The 26,345-nt window shown below is 43.2% G+C and overlaps 2 protein-coding genes across 5 annotated transcripts in view; both read left to right on the plus strand.

Annotated features, from left to right (window-relative positions):
- SLC13A5 (solute carrier family 13 member 5) overlaps nt 1–14,534 on the plus strand; it is a 19,876-nt gene extending 5,342 nt beyond the window's left edge. For all 4 annotated transcript variants that reach the window (XM_039563006.1, XM_039563008.1, XM_039563007.1 and 1 more), the window contains exons 3-13: nt 2,214–2,342; nt 3,135–3,271; nt 3,696–3,910; nt 5,223–5,394; nt 6,522–6,644; nt 7,181–7,393; nt 8,165–8,286; nt 8,560–8,678; nt 9,817–9,978; nt 10,969–11,106; nt 11,876–14,534. In XM_039563006.1, coding sequence (XP_039418940.1) covers nt 2,214–2,342; nt 3,135–3,271; nt 3,696–3,910; nt 5,223–5,394; nt 6,522–6,644; nt 7,181–7,393; nt 8,165–8,286; nt 8,560–8,678; nt 9,817–9,978; nt 10,969–11,106; nt 11,876–12,004 — 1,659 coding nt within the window. In that variant the 3' untranslated portion in view covers nt 12,005–14,534. The remainder of the gene's footprint in view (nt 1–2,213; nt 2,343–3,134; nt 3,272–3,695; nt 3,911–5,222; nt 5,395–6,521; nt 6,645–7,180; nt 7,394–8,164; nt 8,287–8,559; nt 8,679–9,816; nt 9,979–10,968; nt 11,107–11,875) is intronic.
- An 8,610-nt stretch (nt 14,535–23,144) lies between these two features.
- On the plus strand, nt 23,145–25,569 carry MED31 (mediator complex subunit 31). Its single transcript, XM_039562855.1, has 4 exons — nt 23,145–23,250; nt 23,677–23,754; nt 24,359–24,455; nt 25,188–25,569. Exons 1-4 carry the CDS (start codon nt 23,241–23,243, stop codon nt 25,378–25,380), a joined length of 378 nt encoding a protein of 125 aa, XP_039418789.1. The 5' UTR covers nt 23,145–23,240; the 3' UTR covers nt 25,381–25,569.
- The last annotated feature ends 776 nt before the right edge of the window (nt 25,570–26,345 follow it).

The following is a 26,345-nucleotide window of genomic DNA, read 5'->3' on the forward strand; positions in this document are numbered from 1 at the left end:
CCCAACCCATCGTGCCAAACAGATGCTATTCATTTTGGGCCAAGACAAACCCATGCGTAGCTGGCCGGCGCGTTTGAAATGGTCCCGCATTATGTCGTAGCGACTGGAGTGGGCTGAAGGGCAGGAGTGCGTCCCCCAGCTCTCTGCTGAGGCTCTGCTACTCCCAGCACGTTGCTTGCTGACATTCTCCATCCTGATGCAGTCGGGAGCCGGCGCTGTGTTGTATGTATTGGTCAGGATTTCAAATACCATGTCCTCCAATTCATCCATCTTACTCCAGGGATGGCGATGGCACAACTCCTTTGCGTTCACTGGAGTTACACCAGCATAAAATTGGAATAACCCAGGGAAGTATGGCGTTCATTGTCTTGTAGCCTTCTTGACCAAGTGTGAAAGCTCAGTTCGCATTATTTTAGCCTACTAGAGCTTTGGAGACTATTCTAATGCTAAAACCAGCCTTTCTTCTGAGCAACTTGTGTTGCTCAGTCTGTTTTAAAGTACAGGAAAATTTGATCTGTGCTTATAAACCAAATTGCCAGCTCTCTGGTTTACCTAAGTAATACCAACCTGGCCTTTCAGTTGAATGGTGGTGCTTTATATAGTGAGGAATTCCTGACTGTTAAGCTCTACTTTGGTCAAAGCTAGGAAAGATAATTTCCAAAAAAAAATTAAATATGTCCTCAGTTTGCCATTATTTGTAGGCATATTGTGTCATTAGTATAACCTAAGAAATTACAGTATTTCACAATGGGAAAGTAATACTTCAGTCAATGACTGCTTTTTCATCTCTCAGCCAGGAGGCAGGTCACTGCATTTTGTGTCAACTGTACAGAAACATCAAAGAGACATTCTGTGACTGTTCCCATAAATCACAGATAAACATAGATATAAGTACAAATACATATTTAATTGCAAATCTTTGGTCGTTTGAATTGGCCATGGTGGTTGGAGTTAATTTATAAGCCTGGTTGTATTTTTGAACTCCACATAAATTATTTACTCTTTAGTCTCTAAACCCAGTGTTTTGAATTTTATTCACTTAGAATTGTTTATCTGTCTTTCATACTAGCAACAGATTAACCACAGTCAGTTCTAGCCCTGCATTACTGCAGTACAGCATGAATTGTATTGTGGGCTCACCTTATATGTATAAAGGGAAGAGACTTCAATAGGATCTGCCTGGTATCTCCTAGTCTCTGAAGAAATTTTTTTTTTCAAAACTTGTACCTGAGGGGAAAAAAATTCAAATTACTTACGAAAGGTGTTTCCTGGTTCTTAAACTTCTCAACAAAGTTAAGAAAAATGCAGCCCTACTTATAAATATCACCTGATGTCAGTTTTTAAATGTCACTGTCACACCATTTATTTTAGCAATAAAGTCATATTTGTTGTATTAAAGTAAAATCCTATAAACACATGCCCTAAATAGGAGCAAATACTGAACTACAGAACACTGACTTCAGCTTTCAAACAGTTCACTGTTAGCTAATGAAGGCTTGCTTCTCCCAACAATTTTTAGAGTACAAACCACGGAAGGCTGGGATACAGAAATGCCTGATCCACAGCCCAAAAAGACAGGTTGCAAGAATTCTAATCTAGGGAATCCCCTTAGCAGGTAGGGACCATAAGATTTGGGAAAGTTGTTTAATACCTCTAATGTGCTTAGTCACAAAAAAAAAAAAAATTATAAAAGAGTTTTACTTTAGTAGTTACTTTAAAAAGCAGAGAACTTTTAAATTATTCAGTGAAATAGTTTCTGAGTTCAGCTGTGTTACAGGATATACATCAAAGACTTGTGAATTTCAGGCAAGCTAATCATCCACACTGGGAAACTTGGTCATCCGTTTAGAAAAATTAACTCTATATTGCTGTTCTTGGCTTCTAGATGTAAAATCTGCTGACCTCAACCACCAAGAGGTAATTGCACATGGCGAACTGTGCACTTACCTCATGGTGAAAGATTTGTTTTTCTCACAGCATTTATATTGTGTGGATGGATTAAAGCAAACACTATGGTCTTCTTGGTCAAAAAGATGTTTTTAGACAAGTGACTTCAGAACATGATTTAAGAGCACAAGTTTAAGTCCTCATTCAATGTAATTTGTTAAGCTACAGACAGTGGAGTGTGTGAGCCACTTGTAAGAGCTACCAATGTATTTCTTATCTTTAAAAACGGTTTCTAATGCTTAAATGTGTTTTCTATTATGTTGTAGGAGGCCAAATGTGCATATATCATCATCATCATGGCTGTGTACTGGTGCACTGAAGTGATTCCCCTGGCTGTCACCTCCCTCATGCCAGTGGTATTTTTCCCTCTGCTTGGAGTTCAGAGCTCTAAATCAGTAAGGAATTCATTCATGCAATCCAGGTCTGATACAGGGAAATCCAGTGCTCTGATCCCTCATCAATATTTAGCCAACAAGTCTGTATTAGTGTTCAGGGTTCTTATATGGGAAGATGCTGAACTACATACACATTTGCCCAAACTGTTAAGAGGGGAGGGCTTGAGGTGGTAGAGGGAAGGGTCTGTTTTGGGCATGGATCCTGCTGGAGAGCATCCCACTAGTGCCAGCAGTCTGTGTGTTCATAACCTCTGAGAAAGTAGTGCTGACAGATCTTCTGGGAGATCTCAAAATGTATGGGACAAACTTCTAAGAGGATAGATGGCATGGTGCCAGCAGGTATGCTGTGTCCTCTCCAGAACTCATCCTGGACTGTTTGTACTGGAGCATTAGTCCAAGGCAGAGGCTGTATTCAAGTTCTGTAGCCCAGCTTCACTACTGCCCAACAAGCTGGTAAAGGCAGGTGTGGTTGTTGAAGGTGCTGAGAAAGCCATTTTGGAGCTTGACATTTCCAGTGCCTTCCATACTTTGAGCCCCCAGCTGTGTTTTAGGAATCCAGTGTCATTTTGCACAATGATGCACAAAGAGCTCCTGCACAGGCAATTCAGCAGTTACACAGGTGATCAAGGGTTCAGGAAACTGCAGGGAGCTCTCAGGCAGCAGCTGCCTCTTCTGCCAGTGTTGGGTGGGGTTGGGTCCAGTCCGTGGATTTGAGAGGGTAGTAGGCAAAATGCACTAGTGAAGCAAGTAAGAAGCAACATTTGGGCCTGACTTACCTTCTCTGTCTTTCAGGTTTGCTTGCAGTACCTAAACGACACAAACATGCTCTTCGTTGGAGGGCTGATTGTTGCAATTTCTGTTGAACAGTGGAATCTTCACAAAAGGATTGCACTGAGGGTCCTTCTGATTCTTGGGGTGAAACCTGCACTGTAAGAGTATTCCATTGGTTTTTTCTTACCTCTTACCTCAGTTTAGGAGAGACCTAGGGATAATGTTTAACAGTCAGCAGAGAAAGGTTCCTTCAAGAACCAATTGAGCTGTACTTGGACAGAGTTCTCAGAAATGAAGTCTAGCAACAGGAATAGTTTATTTGTCCTTTATCCAAAACTAGCATCTGACTAAATTGTAGAGGCTTGCCATTGGGGACAAAATTATGACAGACTTAATCATGCACTGGGATTCCTTCAGTGAAGGTGGCAGAGCTGTCCTAGAAGGGAGTCTGATCCTGCTCTGTATTACTGGATGCTGCACACATCCCTGTTGGGCTCTGCTCTCCAAATTACAGTGACTACAAAGCTTAGCAGCGTCTGTTCACTCTCTTCCCCTCTCCTCTGCGTTTTTCTCTCTTTTCAGCCTCATGCTGGGATTTATGATAGTCACTGCCTTCCTGTCCATGTGGATAAGTAACACAGCTACCACTGCCATGATGGTTCCCATTGTCCAGGCTGTCCTGGATCAAATGGACAACACGGAGTATGATGTGACCATGATGGAACAAGCAGCTGGGCAAACAAATACAGTTATTGAGCTGGAAGAAAAGAGCACATCAGAGTCCACTGCAGTGCATGGTAAGGGCCTGCTCACCAAAAAGCTGATGCTACTGAGCTTGCTACACTCGCAGCTCCCCAACCTAGGATTGCTGTGTACCCTTTCCAAGGAAAGAGGATGGTAACCTGACTGAAACCCCCTAAATACATAACATTTAGGTTTTACAAAATAGCTTCCAATTTTGATGGCTGCCATTTTGTATGCTAGTGCTAGATCCCAGACAGGTTGTTATGTTCTTTCCTTTGAGCTGGAGTCATCCTCCTACAGTTTCCCCAGACTTAACTGCCTGTTTAGGGAAGTGAAAAGCATATCCTGTGGGAAATAACCATCCACACCCCTAGCATCCCACTTTTTAAATCTTGTGATTATCAGTGAGGATTCAGCTTCTAAGCCATGTAGGGCTATTTGAAAAAAATCATGTGAACACAATCTATTTTGGTTCTAGGGTAATAAATATCTCTTTATTGACCAGATTGTATGTGGAGGTGGGGAGAAGAAAGAGGACTACTTTAAAAGCCACGTGGAAAAGAGGAACTGGTGTAATTTGACTCACAGTAGACAAGCTGCTCTTGTGTGTGATCTTACCCTGATCTTACCTCAAGGTCCTCTGCCAATACTGTGGTTCTGCAGTAGGTTTTACTTCATTTGAAATATGTGCATAAACTCAGTCCCTCTCATTTCGCTGCTCTGCTGTGCTGTTACAGAGGGCTATATTATTAAATATGATTAAAGATCAGATCCCAAGTGTAGTGAAGATAATTAGAGTGTGCAAAAAATACCCTTTGATATTGTTGAGTTGGTTGTAATTGACATAAATTCTTTGTCCTGCTCCATTAGTCCAGTCAGACTTCAAGATTAGAGTGTTAGCTTCAGAGAACAGTGGACACAGCAGTAAAGTTTCATGGTTATTGTAAACTGGCAGAACATATTGATTAAGTTATGCCAAGCAAGGATTTGGGTTTCAGTGGGGGTTTTTTCTGCCTGTATTCATATCTGTTAAAGCTAGTTGGGTTCTCACTGTGGGATTGGAATGGTTCCAGTGACTACAATATTTGGCTGATGGTAAGCCTCTCTGTGAAATAAGAAATTACTGATGAGGAACTGTGGCACTGATGTGGACAAGAGCGTCCTTGGATCATGTAAACCCAGACTGTCAGCCTCTTTCTTCAGCTCCTCATGAACATTAGTCCAAAGTATTTAGGGACATGTCTGTGAGTTTTTAAATTAAAATAAATGGCACATACAAACTGGAAGCACTGAGCCTACAGGCCCTATCCTGAACTCTCTGCCTTTCCAGTTTTACCTGAGGCAAGTCATTTTCTTTGTGTCTAGCCATAAGCAATGGACAAGTCCCTGATGACCCCAGATCTTCTGAGGAAAAGAAAATGAGGAAGCGTATATGCAAGGGAATGACACTTTGTGTATGCTATGCTGCCAGCATTGGAGGAACTGCAACACTTACTGGAACAGGACCAAACATGGTACTGAAAGGACAGATGAATCAGTAAGTCATTTTTGCTGCTTCTTTTAGTTATACTGTCGTACTGTTTCTGTGACCAGTTGACTGGCCTTAGATGACAATTTGAGTTGCGAACTTTAAGCAATAAGTTGAGGAGCTGAGAGTGAGAAATGTGTATGAAGAGTTGGGCCTCATTTTTTTTGCCTCAGCATCTTTTAAAAGGAGGCTTTGTGATGGAATTATAGGTCTTCTGAGAAAATTGGAAATAGTGGTTGATTATGAGATATTGGTTCTTGTGTGTCCTCTTTTTCAACTGAAATACAGCACATCAGATGAGGAACTGCAGTAAAGAGCACCAGAAGAATGTAGATTACTTATAAGCACACTGAAGAGCGCTAGAAGGAACTTGGCCCCTCCTGTAATACTCTTCCTCCATACTGTGCCTGTGGAAATTGTACAGTTGTGTTGTACTCTCATTGCTAAACTGAGTTTGGGAACTGATTTCCATGACACCCAATCCACAGTGGAAATTTTGCAGACTCAACATCAGTCCCTCAACATTGCTTCCTTGTTTTGAAAGGACTTCAGCCTCAGCTGCTACATTATCTGTTGGTTTTAATACCCAGCTGGAAGTTTGCTATTGATATTTTTCCTCCGATCATTATTGGTGGACACAGGGAAGAACAAAAATTGCCGTTCTTAAAACACTGTCTTCATTCTTTCAAGCCAACTAGCAACTTTTTCTTCTGTTGAAGGCAGCAGAAGTGCAGGTATTAATTTCAGGAAAGACATTTCTTGCTCTCTTATTAGAATGAATTGGGAGGAAGAAAAAATATCCTGTCTTGGGATAAATGAGCAGGTGTGCTGGAAGTGAAAGGTACCTAGGATGTATGGGAGATCTTTCAGCCACACTTGTCTGACTGAGACACAAAGTATCAACATAAGCTCCTATATGCATCAAAGTAAGACACGGGGAAAATTGAGGATCATTTGAGTTCTGCTCTGAAATCAGGCTGTCTTCCTCCGTGACTTCAGTTAGGCTGTGGATGTTGCCTATGATTGCTTGTAATGGTTGTCCTACATGTACATGTATAATTGTCACTAGCACATATTAAAGGGAGAGTAGATTACTAAATGTTTTGACGTTCATACAGAAAGTCATTTCTTTACAGGTTATACCCCAACAATAATGATATTGTGAATTTTGCTTCCTGGTTTGGATTTGCATTCCCAAACATGATCCTGATGTTGGTGCTAGCTTGGCTTTGGTTACAGTGCTCCTTCATGGGACTCAAGTGAGTATTTATCTACACAGTATTGTGTAAACCCCTCAGTAAATTAGTGCAGATCAGCTTACTGAGACATCTGGGTAAAACAAATGCACTGACAAGTTATTAATTTGGTAGCAGAGAGCAGGTCCGTTTCACAGAAATTTTGAGATCTGGAAACCTTTTGTGTTCATGAGAGGTACACTAAGGCAAAAGCCTTATACATTCTTAATCTTCAGACAGAACTGCCTTTTTATTTTTCAATCTCTCATCTGTGAATTTCAGCCCTAGGAGAGCTGGCAAAGCTGGTTTGCAGCCATTGATTCAAACCTGAGTTTTTCATCCCAGGTTACTCCAAATTGCCATCCTTTGATAGATCCCATTCTTCTGTGAGAACTGGCGTGTCCCCACAAAATACTTTGGCACTGTTGTAATTTCTTTATTTCTGGCCTCTGCTGTAGTCTGTGTCTGTCCCCAAGAGTGATAGCTTCAGAGTGATAAGGATGTTAAATCCCTCTAATATGTTCATACTCACAGGGTTTTTTTCTCCATTTTTCTTAAAGCTTTAAAAAAAGCTGGGGCTGTGGGACAGAGAGAACTGCCAAAGAAAAAGCTGCATACAATGTGCTGAAGGCAGAAATGAAGAAGTTAGGCCCTATCTCTTACGCTGAATTCAATGTCCTCCTTATGTTTGTATTGCTGGTGCTCTTGTGGTTTTCCAGACACCCAGGTTTTGTAAAAGGCTGGGCCACCAGGCTCTTCCCAGAAGGAGAAAAGTAAGTTCTTAGGTGTTTTTTCCATCTTTTACCCTCTTGGTTACTAAAAAGATTCCCTTGCTCATATGTTCCATTTTGAGTGTGGGGTCATTAATTCCAACTTTACCTGACTTCATGTTTGCTGGGCTTGATCCAATGGCTTGTACATGACACCACCAATTATCTATGATTTGACAGTTTGTGCTGCAGTGAAAAGGCTGGAGACTGAGACATGGAGCAAGCTGAACCTCCTAAAGGAAGAGAAAATTCTGTAATGCTGGTCTCAGTCACACTGACATACACCTTCGTATTTTGTTTTTATGAGCTCCAATCAGTTGCAGTGACATTTGAATATTTGGTAATACTGCCTCTAACTAATACCTTAGAACTCACTGGAAAATTGATTTTGTGCTTTGAATGGCTTCTTTGCATAGTGTTCGTGCATGGCATGTTAGGAACATAAAATACATGTTTATTATCATTCAGGCCATTTCTTTAGATGTCCATCTTTGAGATACAACTGTTGAATCTTGGCTTCAGCACAGAGATGGAACCCTGCTCCAGGAGGGATGAGTTGTCATCCGGGACTCTGGTTATTAATGTGTATTGTAGTTTGTTTCTTTTATTACTGTGTTTATGTTATAGCAGGTCTGAGAGACCTCAGACATGAGCTAACGACCCATTTTGCTCAAGCCCCAGATGGCAAAGAGCAGTGACTAGAGTGCTGGAAGGCAGCCCTTTTCTAGGAGAAAGATGTCCATTTTCTAACCTATATCCTCTTTTCTTCATTAGGTATATCACTGATTCTGCTCCTGCTGTGTTTATTGCCCTGCTACTGTTTATCCTTCCTGCTCATAAGCCCAAATTCATAGCCTGGAGTCAAAGCATGTCTGACTCTGAACAGACTGAAGAAGGTATTTAAAAGAGGGATTGTAATATTGTGAAACAGCTAACCCACTCAGCTAACAAGGCAGAAGCATGCACTGGATTTACATGCAGTTCTTTAGAGCAGCTCACCTATCTCACTTGTTGGGCAGGGCTGGGGCACAGTCCGTGCTCACGTGTGTTACCCTCACCCTGTGCAGATTTGTCAGTTATGTGCATCTGCCCACTGGTATCTTATAGAACAGGAGACAAAGTGTCTTCGCTCTCCTAAAACATGTTCTACTTTTCATTTCTCACTTCAGATATTAAAAAGCCATTTTTATCAGCCCCGCTGCTAGACTGGAATGTGGTTCAAAGGAAGATGCCCTGGAGCATTGTGCTGCTGCTGGGAGGAGGTTTTGCTTTGGCTGATGCAAGCGCAGTATGTCCTGACATCTGTTTTTCTCTGACTCAAAGGCGAACTTCCCTGGTTTGTTATCTAGTCCTGTATTACTGGGCATGCACCCAAAGCCAAACCCAGTAGAGAAGTTCAGATCTGGAGGCAGATCTAAATTAGCAAAAACTGAGGAGACATGAACGCTTGTGAGTCTTTTTTAGGAGTTTTTGTGCTCTGACCAAGTTTCTTTAATTTATCTTACCTCTTTGAGACTTCCAAGTAGGTTGGGATCTTCACTGTCTGGACAGTCCAGGAAAGCATCCTTTCTTATTTCTGTAATCATCCCAATCCCAGCCATGGCTAGAAAAATAGAAGCATAGATAACACTTGTAAGATTTTCAGAACCATTTGCGGTTTGTTTAAAGGTTATACATCTTCAGACTTAAACCAAAACCACTTTCAGAAAGAAAATCCTGGGTTGATGCTGTGTTCATAAATTCACAGAAAATGCAGCTAAATTCCCAAACCAGGAAGGAATCTTGAGGTGAACCACACTGTTTCCTTCACCGCTGCTAAGATGCATCTAAATCAAAGCAAGCCTTAGATATCAGTAGGGCCATACTTGGGGGAAAGTCGTGTTCACATCTAAGTTTTGTGGCTAATTAGGTTTAAACCATGGGGCAAATTAAAGCTCTGGGGGCTTACTTTCATCTACATACATCATACATAAATTATTAAAGCTCCAGAGCATTAAAAACCATCAAGTCAGAGATTTTGTAACCTGTTTGTATCAACTACTGACTGTGTTCCTACAACAGAGCATTCAGACAGAATCATAACCTTCAGAAACCCTAGAAGAAGTTTCTGGGCCATACATTAAGTTTTTGCAATGGCCTCAGAAATAACACTTTCTGTTTAGCAAGAAAACCATAATTTTGTAACCTAAGTGTGAGCAAGTATTTGATTTCCAGAAGAATCAGAAAAGTGGGATACAGTATTATGTCTAGTTGGCAAGGAATTTCTTTCCATTTTTGTGACAAATCGTTGTACTTTCCTGGATGGTGTTTGTATAATTCAGGACTCCTTTAGCGTTATTGGACAGGAATGTTGCACATAACATGACTTCCCTGCTTGTGAGTCAGGGATTCTAAACCTCACTGAAACTCACTTTTTTTCTTGTCAGAACTCTGGGCTCTCAGCTTGGCTGGGTCATCAAATGACTCCACTGGGATCTATCCCGCCATGGGCCATTGCAACAGTGCTCTCCCTTATTATAGCTGTCTTCACTGAGTGCACCAGTAATGTGGCCACAGCCACCCTCTTCCTGCCTGTCTTTTCGTCCATGGTAAGACTGCTTCCATCCTGTTGTCATGTCAGCTGGAAGATCAGAGTTAAACTGGGTGGCAAAGCAATATTACATTTAATGTCTTGGATGTTGCTCCAGTGTTTCCTCACTTAAAAGGAAGCCACGTTGTGCCTTCTGTAAGGTGTGTGCCTTGGCCCTGGAGAAAGTGAAGTCCCTTTTGCAATACAGATCAGCAAACATCAGTTACTTTGGTCATTTTGAACCATCATTTAGAACTGGAAAAACACACACACACAAAACCCAAACCAAAACAAAATCCAGCACTCTCTGATGATGCCTTTGAATGATGCATCTTCACATTTTGTGCTAAAATACACAAAGTGGTAAGCCTGATTATTAGTAATGTGTCATTTCTCATAGGAACCCAGAACAATTTTAAAACTTAGGGAGGAAAACCTGGTAAGTTTTGCTGCCTTTTCTGAGCAGATTAGAAACTGTGGCATAAAGAGAAAAATAGGTTACTTTGTTCTTTATTTGGGAAAGGAAAAGCACTTTGTTCTAGACTATTTCACCAAAGTAAAATTACCCCAGTCAAGGTACTGAGCTATTAGTGACTTAAATTGGCACTTAAGTTTTGATTCCAACAGAGTTTATGTAAAGTCTTAGAGTGTCACTCCATGTGCCTAGTAATTATAATCCCATTCCTGTGTTCCCTGGAAAAAGGGTGGTCTGAGGTCAAAGAAAAGATTGTTGGATATATTTGACCAGAACTCCAAATTATACCATAGAGCAAAACAAACAACATGAAAGAATCAAACCTTGTTTTTAAGTATCATGGGACAGGAAACAACAGCAAAGTTATGTTTAAGCACATACAGATTTCAGAATAAAATGTTTGTAAATTATTCTGGTGATGTAATACAAGGAAACAAAATAAGCCTATGTATCTCAGTGGTCTGGGGTAGATTGATCCTTTATACTTTTCTTTTCAAACACCTCCAGAGTGATATTCTCTCCATTTCATTTCAGGCTGCATCTGTCAAGATCCACCCTTTGTATGTTATGCTGCCTGGTACTCTCAGTGCTTCATTTGCCTTCATGCTACCTGTTGCAACACCACCAAATGCAATAGTGTTTTCTTACGGCCACATCCGTGTTTTGGATATGGTAAGATGCCTTGTATCTTATCTGAAATTCTCCACTGCTTTCTTCCTGAAATATGGTGAGCTTAATTTTCTTTGCAGAGTGTTTCCATAGTACTAGGAAGCTCTTACAGGCTGTAACTACCACCCTATGCCCCTCTCTTCTGCAGTGTTAATATTGTGATAAAAATTTGCGTCTCTGAAGTAACAGAACTTTTCTCACAGGCTTTGGCAGACATACAGACTGGCCCAAGTGAAATGAAAAATTGACAAATCATAAGTCTCTGAAACCTGAAGGGTTAAAGTGCGGGCATGCTCTGCAGTGTTCCGGGGCTTTGGCGAGTGTCTGAGGCCTTGTCTCCATTGGAGCTGAAAGCAGAAGGTAGCAATCAGTAGCCCTTGGCTCTGGTCCTCTGATTTTCTGCCAGACCACACAGGGCAGGTTCTGGGCGGAACACACAAACATTACTGGTTTTCTAACTGGACACTTGAAGAGGGCATAAGCAGTTCTCTAACTAATAAGAACAACTTATTACACATGCCTTAAAGCTCCTAGACTCATTATATACATAGCAAAGTGCTCAAAGACTTTGCACAGTGTGTTCCCTGGTATCTCCACCTAAGCAAGAGCATAAGGCAGTGGATACAATGGCTATTTCTGTGATTTATATGACCATCTTTCTTGTGTATGTACAAGTAGGCCTCGCTGCAGTTTGCTGTGCTGGTGTTTGGGTGTTGCTGGTTTGGACTTGCTGTGCTGGTGTTTGGTTATTGTTGGATTTTTTTCCTCACAGGTTAGATCTGGAATAGTGATGAACATCATTGGAGTCTTCTGTGTCACACTGGCCATCAACACATGGGGAAGACCTATGTTTGACCTGGACACATTCCCAACCTGGGCAAACAGCACAACAAATCAGTGAGCAGTGAAGAATTTGTGTGTTAAACAAGGAAAGGACCCTTACTACTCCCTATTGCCTAAAGTCCTGTATAGAGTCTCATCACCACTTTAGATCCAGTGTTGGGTGTTTGCTGCCTTCCAGCAGTCACACATCAGTTCAGGGTTGAACCAGCCCAAACGTGCTCCAGTTGTGCTGGAGCCAAAAGTGTTTGCAATTATACAACCTTAAGGATCATGTGTCGGGATCATAAGTATGATCAAATGATCCATTGTTCCTCCAATCAAGGTCAAGAATTAGGATTTATCAGACTTTCAATAAAGAGAGGGGAGGCTGTTGGATGAAATGGTTTGAACTATTATATCACTATATGTACTTGTAAATCATTAGCATTGAACATTGCACTCAGGCAGAGGCTGAACATTCCTTACCTATTCCTTATATCTACAAGTCAGCAACTGTACAGAGAAATCCCTGTTGTCACTGGTCTAGTGAAGAAGGGGTATGTGATGTTGTGCTAGCTTACGTTTTAGTGGGGCCGCAGCCATGTGGTGGGATCCTTCCAAGTCAAAATCCAGCACGCTTTCTCTTGGCTTGTTTTCACTTCTAAGTCTCACTGCATTTAGATGCCTTTATTGAGGGTTGAGATAACATAATTCCATGCTGGTCATGATTCAGCTGATGTCTCGGACAATGATGCATTAAGGCTGGCTCTGTGCTTCTCGCACAGTGGCAATTAGAGGGAAGGGAGCCTTTCCCTCAGTCACATGTGTGATTTCACATGCCAACCAGTGTTTTCTGAGTGCCAGCCTGGAGATGACTAGTGGCCCATAGGACTTCACACCTATTGCAGAAGTTCCTGGATTAGCCCCTGATGTGCCTTATTAATTAACTCTGGAATTTTGAGCGAAGTCAAGACATGAGAAAGACTCTAATTGATGACCTGGAAAAATTTAGGGATCCAGATTTTAGTGCTTGTGCTGGCTGACAGCAGTGGGAGTTGTCTTGTGTACTTTGGAATTCATGTCTTGTGAGAAAAGTAGTTTGTAATAGTTTGTAACCTCTTTATGCCATTTCTGTTACAGAAGTAGTCTACAGAATGATTGCTGTAGGGCTGGGTGTACTTCCTCAGTGGTACATGGACGCTTTTCCTTCAGCCCTGGGGATGGAGGCGGGTGGGAGGTAAAGCTGTGTCTTAGAGTAGAAGGATGTGTGGGTATGACCTGGGTTTTGCTCCCAGACTTGCTGTGTACCCCCGTGCAAGCCAGTTCACCTCTTTTTGACTATTTCCCCTCCTAAAGAAGATGTTATGGAACCTATCTACCTCACCAAGGTGTTGTGAGGACATAAGGGTCAAATTCTGCACCCATGCTGATTTTCCACCTCATGATAATGGGTGCAAGGTGTTAAGTTATAGAATCATAGAATTCTGTGTAGAAGATCTGGCATATAGCATGGTATTGTGTGTAGGCTATTCAGTAGTTCTGTTATTAATGTGAATGTTCTTTATGGAACTGGAAAAACACATTTTTATGTAAAAGTGAGGGAAATATTTATCCACAGAATGACCAGGTGCTTTTTTGAGCAGAAAACTGCTTCAAGAATTGATTTTCGTGCCTTTATCTTCTGTGCTCTTTCAGGGTGCTTAGCACCATAAACTCTCTGCTGAATGTTGTTCCCGAGTGCCACCAAAGGCTCCCTGCCTACCCAGCTGGCTGCATGTGGTGCAGCCTCATACTTCTTCTGGGGAATGGTGGAGCATGTGGATAAGCACGCTTCCACTTGCAGGGTCTATCTAAGGAAGAGGCCAGTTCTAGTGCCAAGAAATGGCTTGCTCACAGATATTTGTCACCACCTGAAACTTATAACAGTATTTGTTTGAACAAAGTGAAACCAGGAACAGCTGAGCACCTTCTGTTCTTTGGCAGTCACCACTTAATGCTGATTTGCATCTCTAGGTATCTAAGTGCATTTGAGAAAGGGACTTTTTCTGCTTTCTGATGGAGTTCACAGTGTGGGAAGGAGCAGGTTATTGCTTCCAGATACAAGGTGCTTGCTCTGCTCTGTCTTACGAGTAAGATACAGGGGAGCTTGCATAGGTAGATGACACTGAGCTTGGCTATCTCAGTTCATGCAAACCAAAACTCCTCTAAAACTGGTTCCAGCTAAAAGCTGTAGGACAGCACTTCACTGTCCTGTTTGCCGAAAAGAATGTTCTGAAAGTTTCTTGAAGGGGAGAAGTTGCCCTCACCTCAGCTAGGGAAGAGCTTCACTCTGTTGCTGGACAAGAAGGAAGCAAATGCTATTTTCATCAACAGTCACACAGGGTGATTCATGGTCAGGAGTGCTGGGGCAAGGGAAGTGTGCATGTGGGGTAATAAAGAGTGTTGGGTTTATTGTAACTGTGATTTACTGGATGTGTCACCTCTCTGTACTGTTAACAGCAGTTTCTTTTTGAGACGCTTTTATGACATTCTGTGATTGATTCATATTAATTTAAATGGGTGGGTTGCACAATTAGAGCCTGGCAAATAAAAACTTTCTAGAAACAGCATGGATTGTTTCCTGTGTACCATAGTGGACCACTTGTTTCTGCATTAGCTTCTGCAGTACCATGGTGTTGCTCCAGTAAGATCCAGGAGGGTACATGCTGTAGTGAATAATGCAAAGCAGAGATTTGGACACCACTCTTAAGTGTCTTCAGACCTGAATATCAGTGGTTTCTCTTCTTTCAACAGCCAAGTGATAACTCAAGTTTGCACCTCTGAAGATGCTCTGGTGGGACCAAATCAGGTGGCATACCCTACTAACTGTCTCATTCATTTCAGAGTAAAGGATTATAAGAATCTAAGAAACACAACCAGTTTTTAAGAATTAGTGTTGTACAAACTTTCCAGTATAACAGGCACAAACGGGCTTTTCTTCAGAATCAAGCATGCATGGTGTCCTGTTCCAGTGCCCTAAGTAAATATACGTTACTTACAATGGACAATGCAAGGACAATTGCTTTGTGATTGGAGCTGGTTTACAGACCCTTCAGCACTGCAGGACAAGTATCATGATAGACACTTACTGGGCATGGCATTATTTTGTTGCTCATCAAAGGATTATTGGTTTAGATGAAGAAGTTGTGATAGTCCTAAGGTAGTGGCATAAAAGAATCCCTTTGTCCCCCGCTTTAAAACACACAGCCCCAGCACCCACAGAAAACATGGGAGGATCCTCAGTGTGGGTTTTGTCAGGGCAGGTTATTCGGCCACGCTGAGCGAGCAAACAGTACTCATTTTACCATACGAGGGCAGAGTGTGATTCCTCGTGGTCAGTGAGTCTGTCAGCTGGCCAGCTGGCAGCACAGCTGGCAGTGCCACCTCTGAGGAGCTAAATCAATGCTTTCTTATTTTCTTCCCACTCTCTATGGATCCTTGGCTTTTCCTTTCTTCTCTCAAAATACCAGTTTACCAAAATAGCAAGTTGCTAATGCTGTTTCTGCAAATATTGAGTGTCTCAAACCTGCAGAGTCATGATCTGGGCTGCTGTTGCACAGGGCTCCTGCTTGGCCTTGTACCAGTGTGCCAACTTGTTCCCACAATGTACTCGTGCTTGGGGATGGCCTCACAATCATAAATGAGCACATGAATGACCAAACTACAAGAAAACATACAAAGGGAGAACAAAGGTATTTCCTTCCCATGTGTTGAATATCTAGATCTGTGAAATAGAGAAGAAAAACCTTTCAGCATTCTCTATATGATCAAGAAGAAGTCCCCAAGCTGAAAAGTGGTTCAGATTTTTTGGTGTCATCCACTGAATTCAGAGCAGCGGGTAGTGCATTCCAGCTGACTCACTTGAACTCAGTCTTTGGCTTATTCAGCCTTTGTCTTCCAGCTCAGGTGTGTTACCATTTGAAAGAACGACAGCCTGGTTGTAGCCAAACCCAACATTTGCAGACAAAGTTGGAATTGGGCAGTCGGTGAAAATCAGCCCAGAAAAAGAAACAGAGCACTGAATCAGTCCTACCCAAAATGCAGCAGTGGTTCCTTAACACACCACCTCTTCCTTTTTAGTAATGACATATCATATACATTTTTCAGATACTTCACATCTTTTTGTTCCCCCCAAATGTCTATGCTAAAGATATGAACAAGTGGGTAGTAATGAATCCTGAGCACTTGGATCAAGTGACAGAGTTTCCACAATGTTTTCCAGTGTGGTTGAATAAATGTGTGACTTTTGACAAGTCTGATCAATCTCATTGTGCCATTGAGAGGTCTTCAACACTTTTGTACTTTGCACCACAAGGCTAGCAGTCTGCTGCAAGAGACTTGTTGGGCTCAGCATTTGTCTGCATGGTTTAGCGGCAGGGTGCTGATTCCCCTCTGCTCAGAAGAACCATCTCAGTGGCAGCTGCTCTGCATCAGATCAGACCTTCCCCCTTGTGTATCTTTGCTGGCCCCTGTGTGAAGGATCTGTGGCACAGAGAGGATTTGCCATGCGCTGCAAACTGCCTCTGCTTGGCAGAGAAATTCACCATTGGCAGCACAGAGTAAAAGCAGGCATACCATGCTGCCCTGAGGTGATCAGGGACTACTTAATACAAGGTTTGGCAGTTATTTAAAAATAGAGCTGACTATACTGAAACTATTTTTTGCCCATTTAGGTTTTTCTGGAGCACTTAGTCAATAGCTGCCCATTCATTATGGTGTAAATGTAGATTTACATCTAAGGCTGTAGATTCTGGCCGTAAGAAAGAGACTGTTTCTTCTGTCAGAGAAAAGATGTTATGCTTCCCCAGTTTACTTTAGTGCTTTATTTCCCCCACAAAATTATTTCCCAGTCTTATTTGGCACATGGCACTTCAGTGAGTTTTCATAAGCTGTTTCAGGCCAGAGTGTGAGCCCCATTATAATGTTCATAAAACATTTTTTTATAGACAAATCATTTTCTTGAAAGAACTGAGTGTTCCAGATACGAAATCTAATTTATTGTAGTTTCCTTTGTGAGCTATTCTTTGAGAACAATAACTTGGGTTGGGTCTTAGCAAATATTTTAGAAAGCCAGCTGAAGATCAAATTTCCACCAGAAACGAAGTTAACACATTCATTTAAGGAATGATTATTCTGGAGGAAGTTTCTATTTTGCTTCAATATTTTGCCTTGGCTATAGAGTCAGAAATCAGAAATGTAGGGGTTTTGCGGGGGGGGGTGGGGTGGGATTGGGGTTTTTTTTTGTTGTTGTTTGGTTGGTTGGTTTGGTTTCTTTGAGGGTTTTTTGTGCACAATACTAAGTTATCCTTCAATTTGGAAAAAAGAATTTCCTCTGAAAAAAGGGATGGGGACGAAGAAAATGAAGGAGCAGGGGGGGCAGAACACAGGACACTTTAACTCCTTTTTTAATAACAAACAATGGGGAAAAAACAACATAAATTTTCCTGGGAACATCCTCCACAAACACAAAATTGTCTTATCTTGCCTCATTTTTGGAGCTCACCTTTGACTGTTTTCATTTCTTTCTTTTTACACAGATAAGTCAGATCAATACAAAGCAATGTCACCCTAGGATACAAAAAATACCATTAAAGTCACCCCTTTGCGGCATCATATTGAGGAATAACTTCAGCCTTGAGTGAAAAGTGGTCAGACAAATAAATTGTTAATGTTTTGGGGATGATCTTGGCCCAGCTCTTTGTTTTGTTTATTTGTGTGTTTTCTTTTGGAATTACTTAAATTGATGATGACCAGTGCTCTGGGAGTTAGGTGCAGGTGTCCTTCATGAAACATCTGTCAGCAGTCATTCTCCTGTGTGGGATGACTCCACTCTACTGCTCTGTGTTTGAATTGATCTGTCAGTAGATTGAGGGCTGCCCAATAAGTTAAACTTGCACAGCAGCTGCCAGAAGTATGGTGTGATTTAGGAAAAAGCTTGGCAATTATTTTTTCATCTTTCTCTCTTTTCCAAAATATTAAAATGAGCCTTTCTGAGCAAGGAATGGAGATGACATTGGCATTCCCAGCAAAAGAAAATGGTATCCTCGAATGTGGTTCCCAGCAATGTGGCCTAGGAAAAGGAGTAGATACAAAAACTGAAAGGCTGTTTTCTCTGAGCTGGGAAAAACTGCTAAAACCCAGAGATATTAATTATTGTAATGCATGGGCAAGGAAACAAGAGAGCTTGAAGAAACCACCCCAGATAAACTGTAGGTTTGTGGCATTTAATCTCCAAATACTTTAATTATATTTTTAACTGCAATACAGAAAGTAAGTGGAATGTAATGCAAGTAACATGGCAAGGTGTGCCTTATACGGTTGTGTACTTAAAAGCTCCAGGTTACTTCATGTTACTAAGTTTATGTGTTAGCATAATTCCAGCATATTCAACTGTGGGCCTGGTGTTCAAAAGTTATGAACCTTGTCATGAGAGATGTATTTAGATTTGCTCCAAAGAAAATCAGTACTTTTGTTTGCACAAATGCTGTATAATCTTGCTCTAAGCACTGGCAGGTTGACTAGCATGCAACTAAAGAGAGGGTTTATATTCTTGCTAAATATTGATGTAGGCATCTGTGAAACTGTAACTATTTGTGCACCACCTTTGCAATGACCAACAATTAAAGTTATTTTCATCCTGAGTGGGTGAGGTTGTAGATGACTGGACAGAATATTTAGTTATACTTGCCAGTAAGAAGGAATCTCACTAATTGTATTTCCATTATTGGAGACTATGCTTTTCTTCATAAAAGTGACTGTAGTGCTAGTCTATATGAGTGTACCTACTAGTTTCAGCACCAAATTAACTATTTATTTCTTATCTGCTGAACACATACTAAATGTATTCCAAAATAAAGGAGATTAATTCTTCATTAATTACAAAGTCATGCCAATGATTCCTTTAGTTTTATACTTAATTCTTTCTGGTGTTTTCCCTAAGCCCTGCTGCTCAGTGCCACAGTAGAAGAGCTTAAAAATGAAATAGCACAGAAAGTGGCTCAAACTACCTCATTATGGAAGTGTTATTTGGAGAATAACATAACCATAATGCTAATCTAAAATATCATGAAAATAAGTGAAATTAATCATATTTGTAATCATTATAAAATAGATAAGATTCCGTTTATTGTTCTGCAAACTTTTCTATGTATCTTGACCTTGAGAAGTTTTACATTCCTTCATTACTGGGAATTAGTTGTTTCTGGCCTGTTTGGTGTTCAGCAGAATAAGAGTTCCTTCAGATCAGGCCCCATGTATCCTGGCTCCCTCCAGAATTCTTTCCTTAGAGGACCTTAGGAAGGGCTCCAAACAGTGGCAGTATTTTTTTGGGAAGATGTTCCTTAAAGACCACTGCTCTCAGGTCAATGCATATTGCTCCTGGCAAATGGCTGACTTCAAATTCACCTGCCGTCCAGGCGTCCTAATAGAAGCCTGACATATTTTTAACCAACTTATTAATGAAAAATATAAAATGCTTTCTGACACATGACATTTAATCTTGACTTTATCTTTGATTTCTAACGTTCGTCTGAAGCTAGAGGAGTATCATAGTCACAGAAGTACCAGTGCCAGTGCCTTCAATAAACCAGTCCCTTTACACTATCTCATCCAATTTGCAGCTTGCTTGAATGGTGTTTGGCATCTGCAGATGAAGTGGCTCCACCATAACTGTCATTGGCTGGCTTCTGAAATGCACATTACCTGCCAGTTTCTTGACCTCAAAAAAAGAGAACTCAGTGAAGAGTTAAGCCTTTAATTAAATATGTTCTGACAATTGTTTTAGCCACTGAAAACTATGATCTTGTTTCTATTGAATTACAATTATAGCATTGGAGTATAAAAATTGCAGACTTTGTGCTGGCTTGTTATAAATATAACATAATGCATACTCTGTTCTCTGTTATTTAACCATATTTGAAGCAGGATGCTCTCCAGTCTACAGAAGCTGTCTTGCATTCTATGGGTAAAATCCTGACAGATGTTGCCCATGTTAATATCAGTTTGCATTCTATTCCAAAGCAGTGGGTAAATGGGTGAACAAAATGGGATGTCTTGGGTTTCATGCACTGGGTGTAAAAACTTCACTGTTTCATCTCGATCCGTTTGCAGTGATGAAATTGCTGGACCTTCTTTTCTCTCTGATGCAAATGCATTGCACTATGGTGTCACAGAGGAATCTTTTGTAGCATCTCGCTTCTTCAGTGTTCACGTTCAAGATCTAACAGCATACCAAACAAGACATTATTTTCTCTTGTGTCATAAAACCTTGGCGGCTTCAGGTCCCAGAGGTGGTTCCATTTAAGAGCTGTGTCTCTATGCCAGTTCTAATAAGTTAAGATATACTTATTGTCATAAACCATCGCATTTCTGGGCAGGCAACAGCAATGATAGCAGTCTAGTCTCTATGAAAGGAGAAACTGAGGCAGTGATGTCATCCTGGTTCTATGACAATAAGGCAAATTCCAGACTCATATTTATGTTAACACATATCCTGCAAGTTTGGCTCACCTGACTTTTAAAAGCAGAAAAAAATCCAAACTTTTCCTAGAGAATGTTCTCAGTTAGTATACTAAAATCCTGATTTTCAATTTTGTTCCTAGTTTTGATGGACAAGAATTGAGATGTTTGACTTAACTCTGGCAAACATACATAGTAATTTATTTTTGTGACCAATCCTTTTTTAGGATTCTCTCCTCTGAAGTCAGTCTTGGGAGAAAAATCACATTCTAGAATAGCAATGCAGACACGTGGGATCTATTTGATCTCTTCTTTTAGCCTAAAGTCTGTGTTTACTGGGGAGTGACTTGTTATGTTTTGATATAGTAATAGTAGTATTCCACAACCACTAAAATGTTGTCTAAAAAAGCAACCTTTTTTATTAAGAAAAACTATGCACGGATCCTTTTTATATGGTTTTTGTAATCCAATTCCCAGGGAAAAAAATCATAGGAGAAGATAGTATTATAGAAAATTGCTAACTTGGATGCCAAAAATACTTCAACAAATGAAAATAGAAAATAATTAAACAACAAAAAAAGGAAGACATGAGAAGGGTTTCGGGTAAGTTTGTAAAGATTGCTTCCACTGCTGCTGCTGCTCACTCATAGAGTATTTGCTTATTAATGGTTTTACTCTGAGAAAATTGTGCTTTAATTAATGAAGAATTCAGCGCAGAGGTTGACAGAAATCTCCTTGGCTGACTGTAAAGTTACTATGATAAACAAAACAAAGCCCAAAGCTCCAAACTTTGTCCAGTATACAGAAGGAAAATAATACACCAGTTTATTTACCATTAAACTTTAAATACAGTTCAGTATTTTAGGGTTGATTCTCTCTACTTCCTTTTGCTCTGGAAGTGATGAACAGTGGCTTTGTCTAGTACAAAGCTACAATGAATGTTCTGCAAATACAAACAAAAGTTCATCTTCTTTTTATCCTTCCCAGCTCAAGGGTTATCTGGGGAAATAACATGCCTAGAACATTGACCCCAAAGCCACCTTCTAATGGCTCTGGGAGTGACTGGCCTCTGTGGCAGACGGACAAAACACTATCCTTGCTCCTGTCAGAAGGAATGTTCATGTTTGGGGACAGTCGTAGAAGCTGCAGTCCCAGGAATGTCACTCTGTACTCGCACTGGGTCACTGGGTCCCCCTGGCACAAGCAGCGCATGTCACTGGGTTTTTTCCCCTCAGATGGTGAAATTTTCCAGGGCCGGAGGCTGCCGCAGGACGGTGGTGAGTGACGTCGTCAGGACAAAGCGATTGATGTAAAACTGAAAGTTGGTCGTTCAAAAATACATTGGTTTGCACTTTTATGATTTCTGAGTTCTTTGGGGGTTGCCGTGAGCTGCAGCAGAGCACCGTGAGAAGGAAGGAATTTGTACAGTGCCATATTCAGTGTGGGGTTTATTTGGATATTGGGATCTCTGAATACTCTTTCCAAGAGCAGCTACTCGGTGCCCTGCTGCTGTACCCCAGCAGAAGCTGCTCCCTCACCCGCGGCAGCGAGGGAATGGTGCCAGTTGTTCTCAGCTCCCAACAGCCGAGTGTTTGCAGGCTTCTCTGCGGTACCGGTACGGGGGAAGCGCTCCCGGCAGTGCGCGGCTCCTGGCGGGACTCGTGGGCCGGGAAACCCAACACTTAAAATAACCAGCATTTGTTCAAGGGACGCCGTGTCAGTGTCTAGGGACGAGTGCGAAGGACTGATGTGTCAGCGCACGGCCGGCACCGGCTACGCACCTTCTCCGCGGCAGGGACGCTGCGCCAGAGCAACCGCTCCGCGCCGGCGCAGCGTCCGTGACGAGAGCCCCGCCTCCGCACCGCCGCACCGCCCCGCCCCGCCCCCCGCGCCCCGCCTCCGCCCCGCCCCGCCTCCGCCCCGCCCCGCCTCCGCACCGCCTCCGCACCGCCTCCGCCGCCCCCGCCTCCGCACCGCCCCCGCGCCCCGCTCCGCACCGCCCCGCCCCGCACCGCCCCGCCTCCGCACCGCCTCCGCCCCGCCTCCGCACCGCCCCGCGCCCGCCTCCGCACCGCCCGCCTCCGCACCCTCCGCCCCGCCTCCGCACCGCCCCGCGCCCCGCCTCCGCACCGCCCCGCCTCCGCCCCGCCTCCGCCCCGCCTCCGCACCGCCTCCGCCCCGCCCCGCCTCCGCCCGCCTCCGCCCCGCCCCGCCTCCGCCCCGCCCCGCCTCCGCCCCGCCCCCGCGCCCGCCTCCGCACCGCCCCGCCTCCGCACCGCCCCCGCACCGCCCCCGCGCCCCGCCTCCGCCCCGCCTCCGCCCGCCTCCGCCCGCCCCCGCCCCGCCTCCGCCCGCCTCCGCACCGCCCCGCCTCCGCACCGCCTCCGCACCGCCCCGCGCCCCGCCTCCGCCCCGCCCCGCCTCCGCACGCCCCGCGCCCCGCCTCCGCACCGCCTCCGCACCGCCCCCGCGCCCCGCCTCCGCCCGCACGCCCCCCGCGCCCGCCTCCGCACCGCCCCGCCTCCGCACCGCCTCCGCACCGCCCCGCGCCCCGCCTCCGCACCGCCCCGCCTCCGCGCCCCGCCTCCGCCCCGCCTCCGCACCGCCTCCGCCCCGCCCCGCCTCCGCCCCGCCTCCGCACCGCCTCCGCACCCGCCTCCGCCCCGCCTCCGCCCCGCACCGCCTTCGCCCCGCCCCGCCTCCGCCCCGCGGTCGTTGCTAGGCAACGGCCGCTGCGTTCCCAGCGTGCTTAGCGTTGCGTTTCGCCGGGCCGCCGGCAGAGGGGGCGCGTGCCACCATCCGCCGTCCGCGCCCCGGACATGGACGCAGGTGCGGGACGCTGTGGGGCCGGTGTGGGGCCGGTGCGGGGCCGGTGCGGGGCCGGACGGGCCGGGACGGGGCCGGGACGGGGCCGGTGCGGGCCGGTGCGGGACGCTGAGGAGCCCGTGGGGCCGCTGTCGCAGCCGCTGTCGGAGCTTCCCAGGCCCCCGGAGCGCCGGGTCTGACGGGACCGCGCAGGCCGAGAGCTTGCGGCGCGGGAGGCTCCGCACGGGCTCTGCGGCCCCTCTGAGCCCGCAGCCCCGAGAAGGCCTCTCACGTACTTGCCCGGGCCGGCCCCCGCTGTGTGGTTCGCTGCCGCCGGCCGTGGCCGTCGCCCACCCCCAGGACTCTTTAGTCCCGGGTTACGCATCGACCGCGATTACTTTCAAATCTGTTGTGTGGGTCCAATTCTTACTGGTTTTTTTCTTGAATCAGATGATACAGGAAATCGGCTTCGATTCCAGCTGGAGCTGGAGTTTGTTCAATGTCTGGCAAATCCAAATTACCTCAACTGTGAGTACTTAAAGTAAATACCAGGACGCTGAGGAGTTTATATAGTTTAATGATGTTTATTGTTACTGGTAATGTTAAATATAGAGACAGGGCTAAACAAAGGGTTTTTCACAGCATAATCTGTAAATAATTTGTTTAACAGGTGGATTATTATTTTTTAAAATGCAAAGTCTTTTGTTGGTTGGAATGCAAAAATAAAAGCATTTATTTGATGGAGAAAAAAATAACAAGTTCAAGTCTGTTATTAAACATTAATGTCAAGTTAACAGCATTCCTTTATCTGAAAACAGAATTTTACTAATGTGAATAGTTTCAGGTACTATACATAACTTTCTGCTAATTTTGATGCTACAGTCAAAAAGTTCTTGTTTCAAAAAGCTGTTCCATTCAATGAAAGATACAAACTGTAAGGGAGATGAGACTAATCTATTATTTTGTTGACATAAAAATACTATTTTTCCCTGTGGTTTTTTTTATTTACCAAATACAAATTATTGAAATTTGATTGTAATGAGAAAGTTTTGAGTTTGTGAATTTGTTCAAGTGTCCAGATTTTTTTCACCCATCTGTAACTGACAATTCCTTATTTGTCATTTTATTTCAGTTCTTGCACAAAGAGGCTACTTCAAAGATAAAGCTTTTGTAAATTATCTTAAATATTTACTTTATTGGAAAGAACCTGAATATGCAAAATACCTGAAGTAAGTGCTAAATTCCCTTAGGTTTCTGCATTTTAATGGTTTGGCATTGACCTCTTTTTACATATTGTACAGTAGCATGTCAGGGTTTCATTTCTGCCTGTAATGTTACTTTTGTCTTCCCTGCAACATAGACTATGCAATATTATGGTTATATGCAACGTAGATTTTCCTGTTTCCAATAGTCCACATGTAGCAGGAATGGGCAAAATTATAAAAATTTCATGAGTTTTGCATAGAATCTTCCTTTAAAGCCTTAGTCTGCACTTTTGATTGATTCAAAATCAAACTATTGAATGTTAGGGTACAAAAGCAGTAAGTGCATTTTAAGATTAATTTTGCGTTATTGATGCTTACATGAGACAAAAGGTGATTTTGTGTTCTTGCAAGTGTGCAAATTCCTTCAGTTTTTGGGAAAATGGTTTTGGTCATCTCCTTTAAGTGGGCTCTGGAAACAGGCATTGTAATTGCTATGGATTTGGTCTATCAAACCAAGACATTGGGGAAGCTACCCTAAGCAAGCAGGAACGTGCATTTATAAATGGAACTGGACTCCTTGTTTCCCGGCCTGATACTGCAGGTACCAAGTCACAGTGTGTAGGCGGAAGTGGTTTCACACTTGGGAAAAGCACATACAAGTCAAAACTAAAGTAATAACCTACAGTAGTATTGGGCACTCTAGATTTAGTGTCCCTTGTAAAAACCTGTATTAACATGTGTTTGTTTTTAATCCAGGTATCCTCAATGTTTGCATATGCTAGAGCTGCTCCAGTATGAACATTTCCGCAAAGAACTGGTCAATGCTCAGTGTGCCAAATTTATTGATGAGCAACAGATCCTCCACTGGCAGCACTATTCCCGGAAAAGGATGCGCCTCCAGCAGGCACTGGCCGAGCAGCAACAACAAAACAACACCTCTGTAAAATGAAAAGCACGTGGAGTAGTGGTGATAAGGTGTACTTTGTGTTAGTGAAGTATTTACAGGAGGGGAATGAACCCTTGTGTAAGTTTGGCTCTGGATGTGTGTCCCTTTTATTTGAATTTATCGAGTGACTGGGGTTGTTTTTGTTTCATCAACTCTTTTAAAGACTAATAAACACCTGCAATTTATTTTATAGCATGGACAGTTTTGTGACAGCTTTACTACAATAGTTGTTGATTCCTCTTGATTTTGAAAACAAAACCTAGCTTTGTTACTTACTAAGTATCTACAAAAAAGTGTAGCTCTAAAGGCTGGTCCTAGGAAACTTTTTCCCTGGAGAATAACGATGTGTCTTAAAGCGTCACTGAGAACTCCCTGCTACTTACAGCTCTGGGACAAGCAAAGGTGATGATAGACAAAGTTGACATGGTGCAGTATTTTTTTTGAAACCAAGCTGAGCTATTACTTGTCATTTCTGTTTCCCTGGCAGTCATTGCTGATGGGCGTTTTGCAGTTTTCCTTATAGCATGTAGTACAGATAGAAATTGAGTGTACAAGGTGAGGACTGGGAAGTGGAGCAGAGACAGGTGCTAATAAACTCTGCAGATAGAGAGGGAAACAAGCTGTAACTGTCTCTGTTCCATTAAACTCGGCTTCCTTGAATCTTGGCCTCTGCCTGTCCAGTGGTGGCTGCTCTGGAGTCTCTTTACACTCCCTGTCATGAGAACAGTGTGTGTGGGGAAACATGTCATTGCTTGGAGTATTGGAGAAGCACTTGCCACTTATTCCTTTATAGTTTTTATTGTAACAACATAGCTCTTGGCAGCAGCCAGGGTTTTTAATTTTCATATTTTTAGACGGTATTTCTGGTGCATTCATGTTGTATTTCCTGCCGTTGTAGGAGCAGGTACTCCCAGCTCTTAACATGTGATCCGTGACACTACAGCTGTCAGCCACCACCTTATTACACT

The sequence above is a fragment of the Corvus cornix genome, chromosome 19 (assembly GCF_000738735.6).
Source record: "Corvus cornix cornix isolate S_Up_H32 chromosome 19, ASM73873v5, whole genome shotgun sequence".
Taxonomy (NCBI): domain Eukaryota; kingdom Metazoa; phylum Chordata; class Aves; order Passeriformes; family Corvidae; genus Corvus; species Corvus cornix.

Excerpts from the sequence above, each read along its gene's own strand:
- MED31 (XM_039562855.1), top strand. Across the intron at positions 23,755-24,358 it reads AAATCCAAATTACCTCAACT|TTCTTGCACAAAGAGGCTAC; the intron begins GTGAGTACTTAA and ends ATTTTATTTCAG. Across the intron at positions 24,456-25,187 it reads GAATATGCAAAATACCTGAA|GTATCCTCAATGTTTGCATA; the intron begins GTAAGTGCTAAA and ends TTTTTAATCCAG.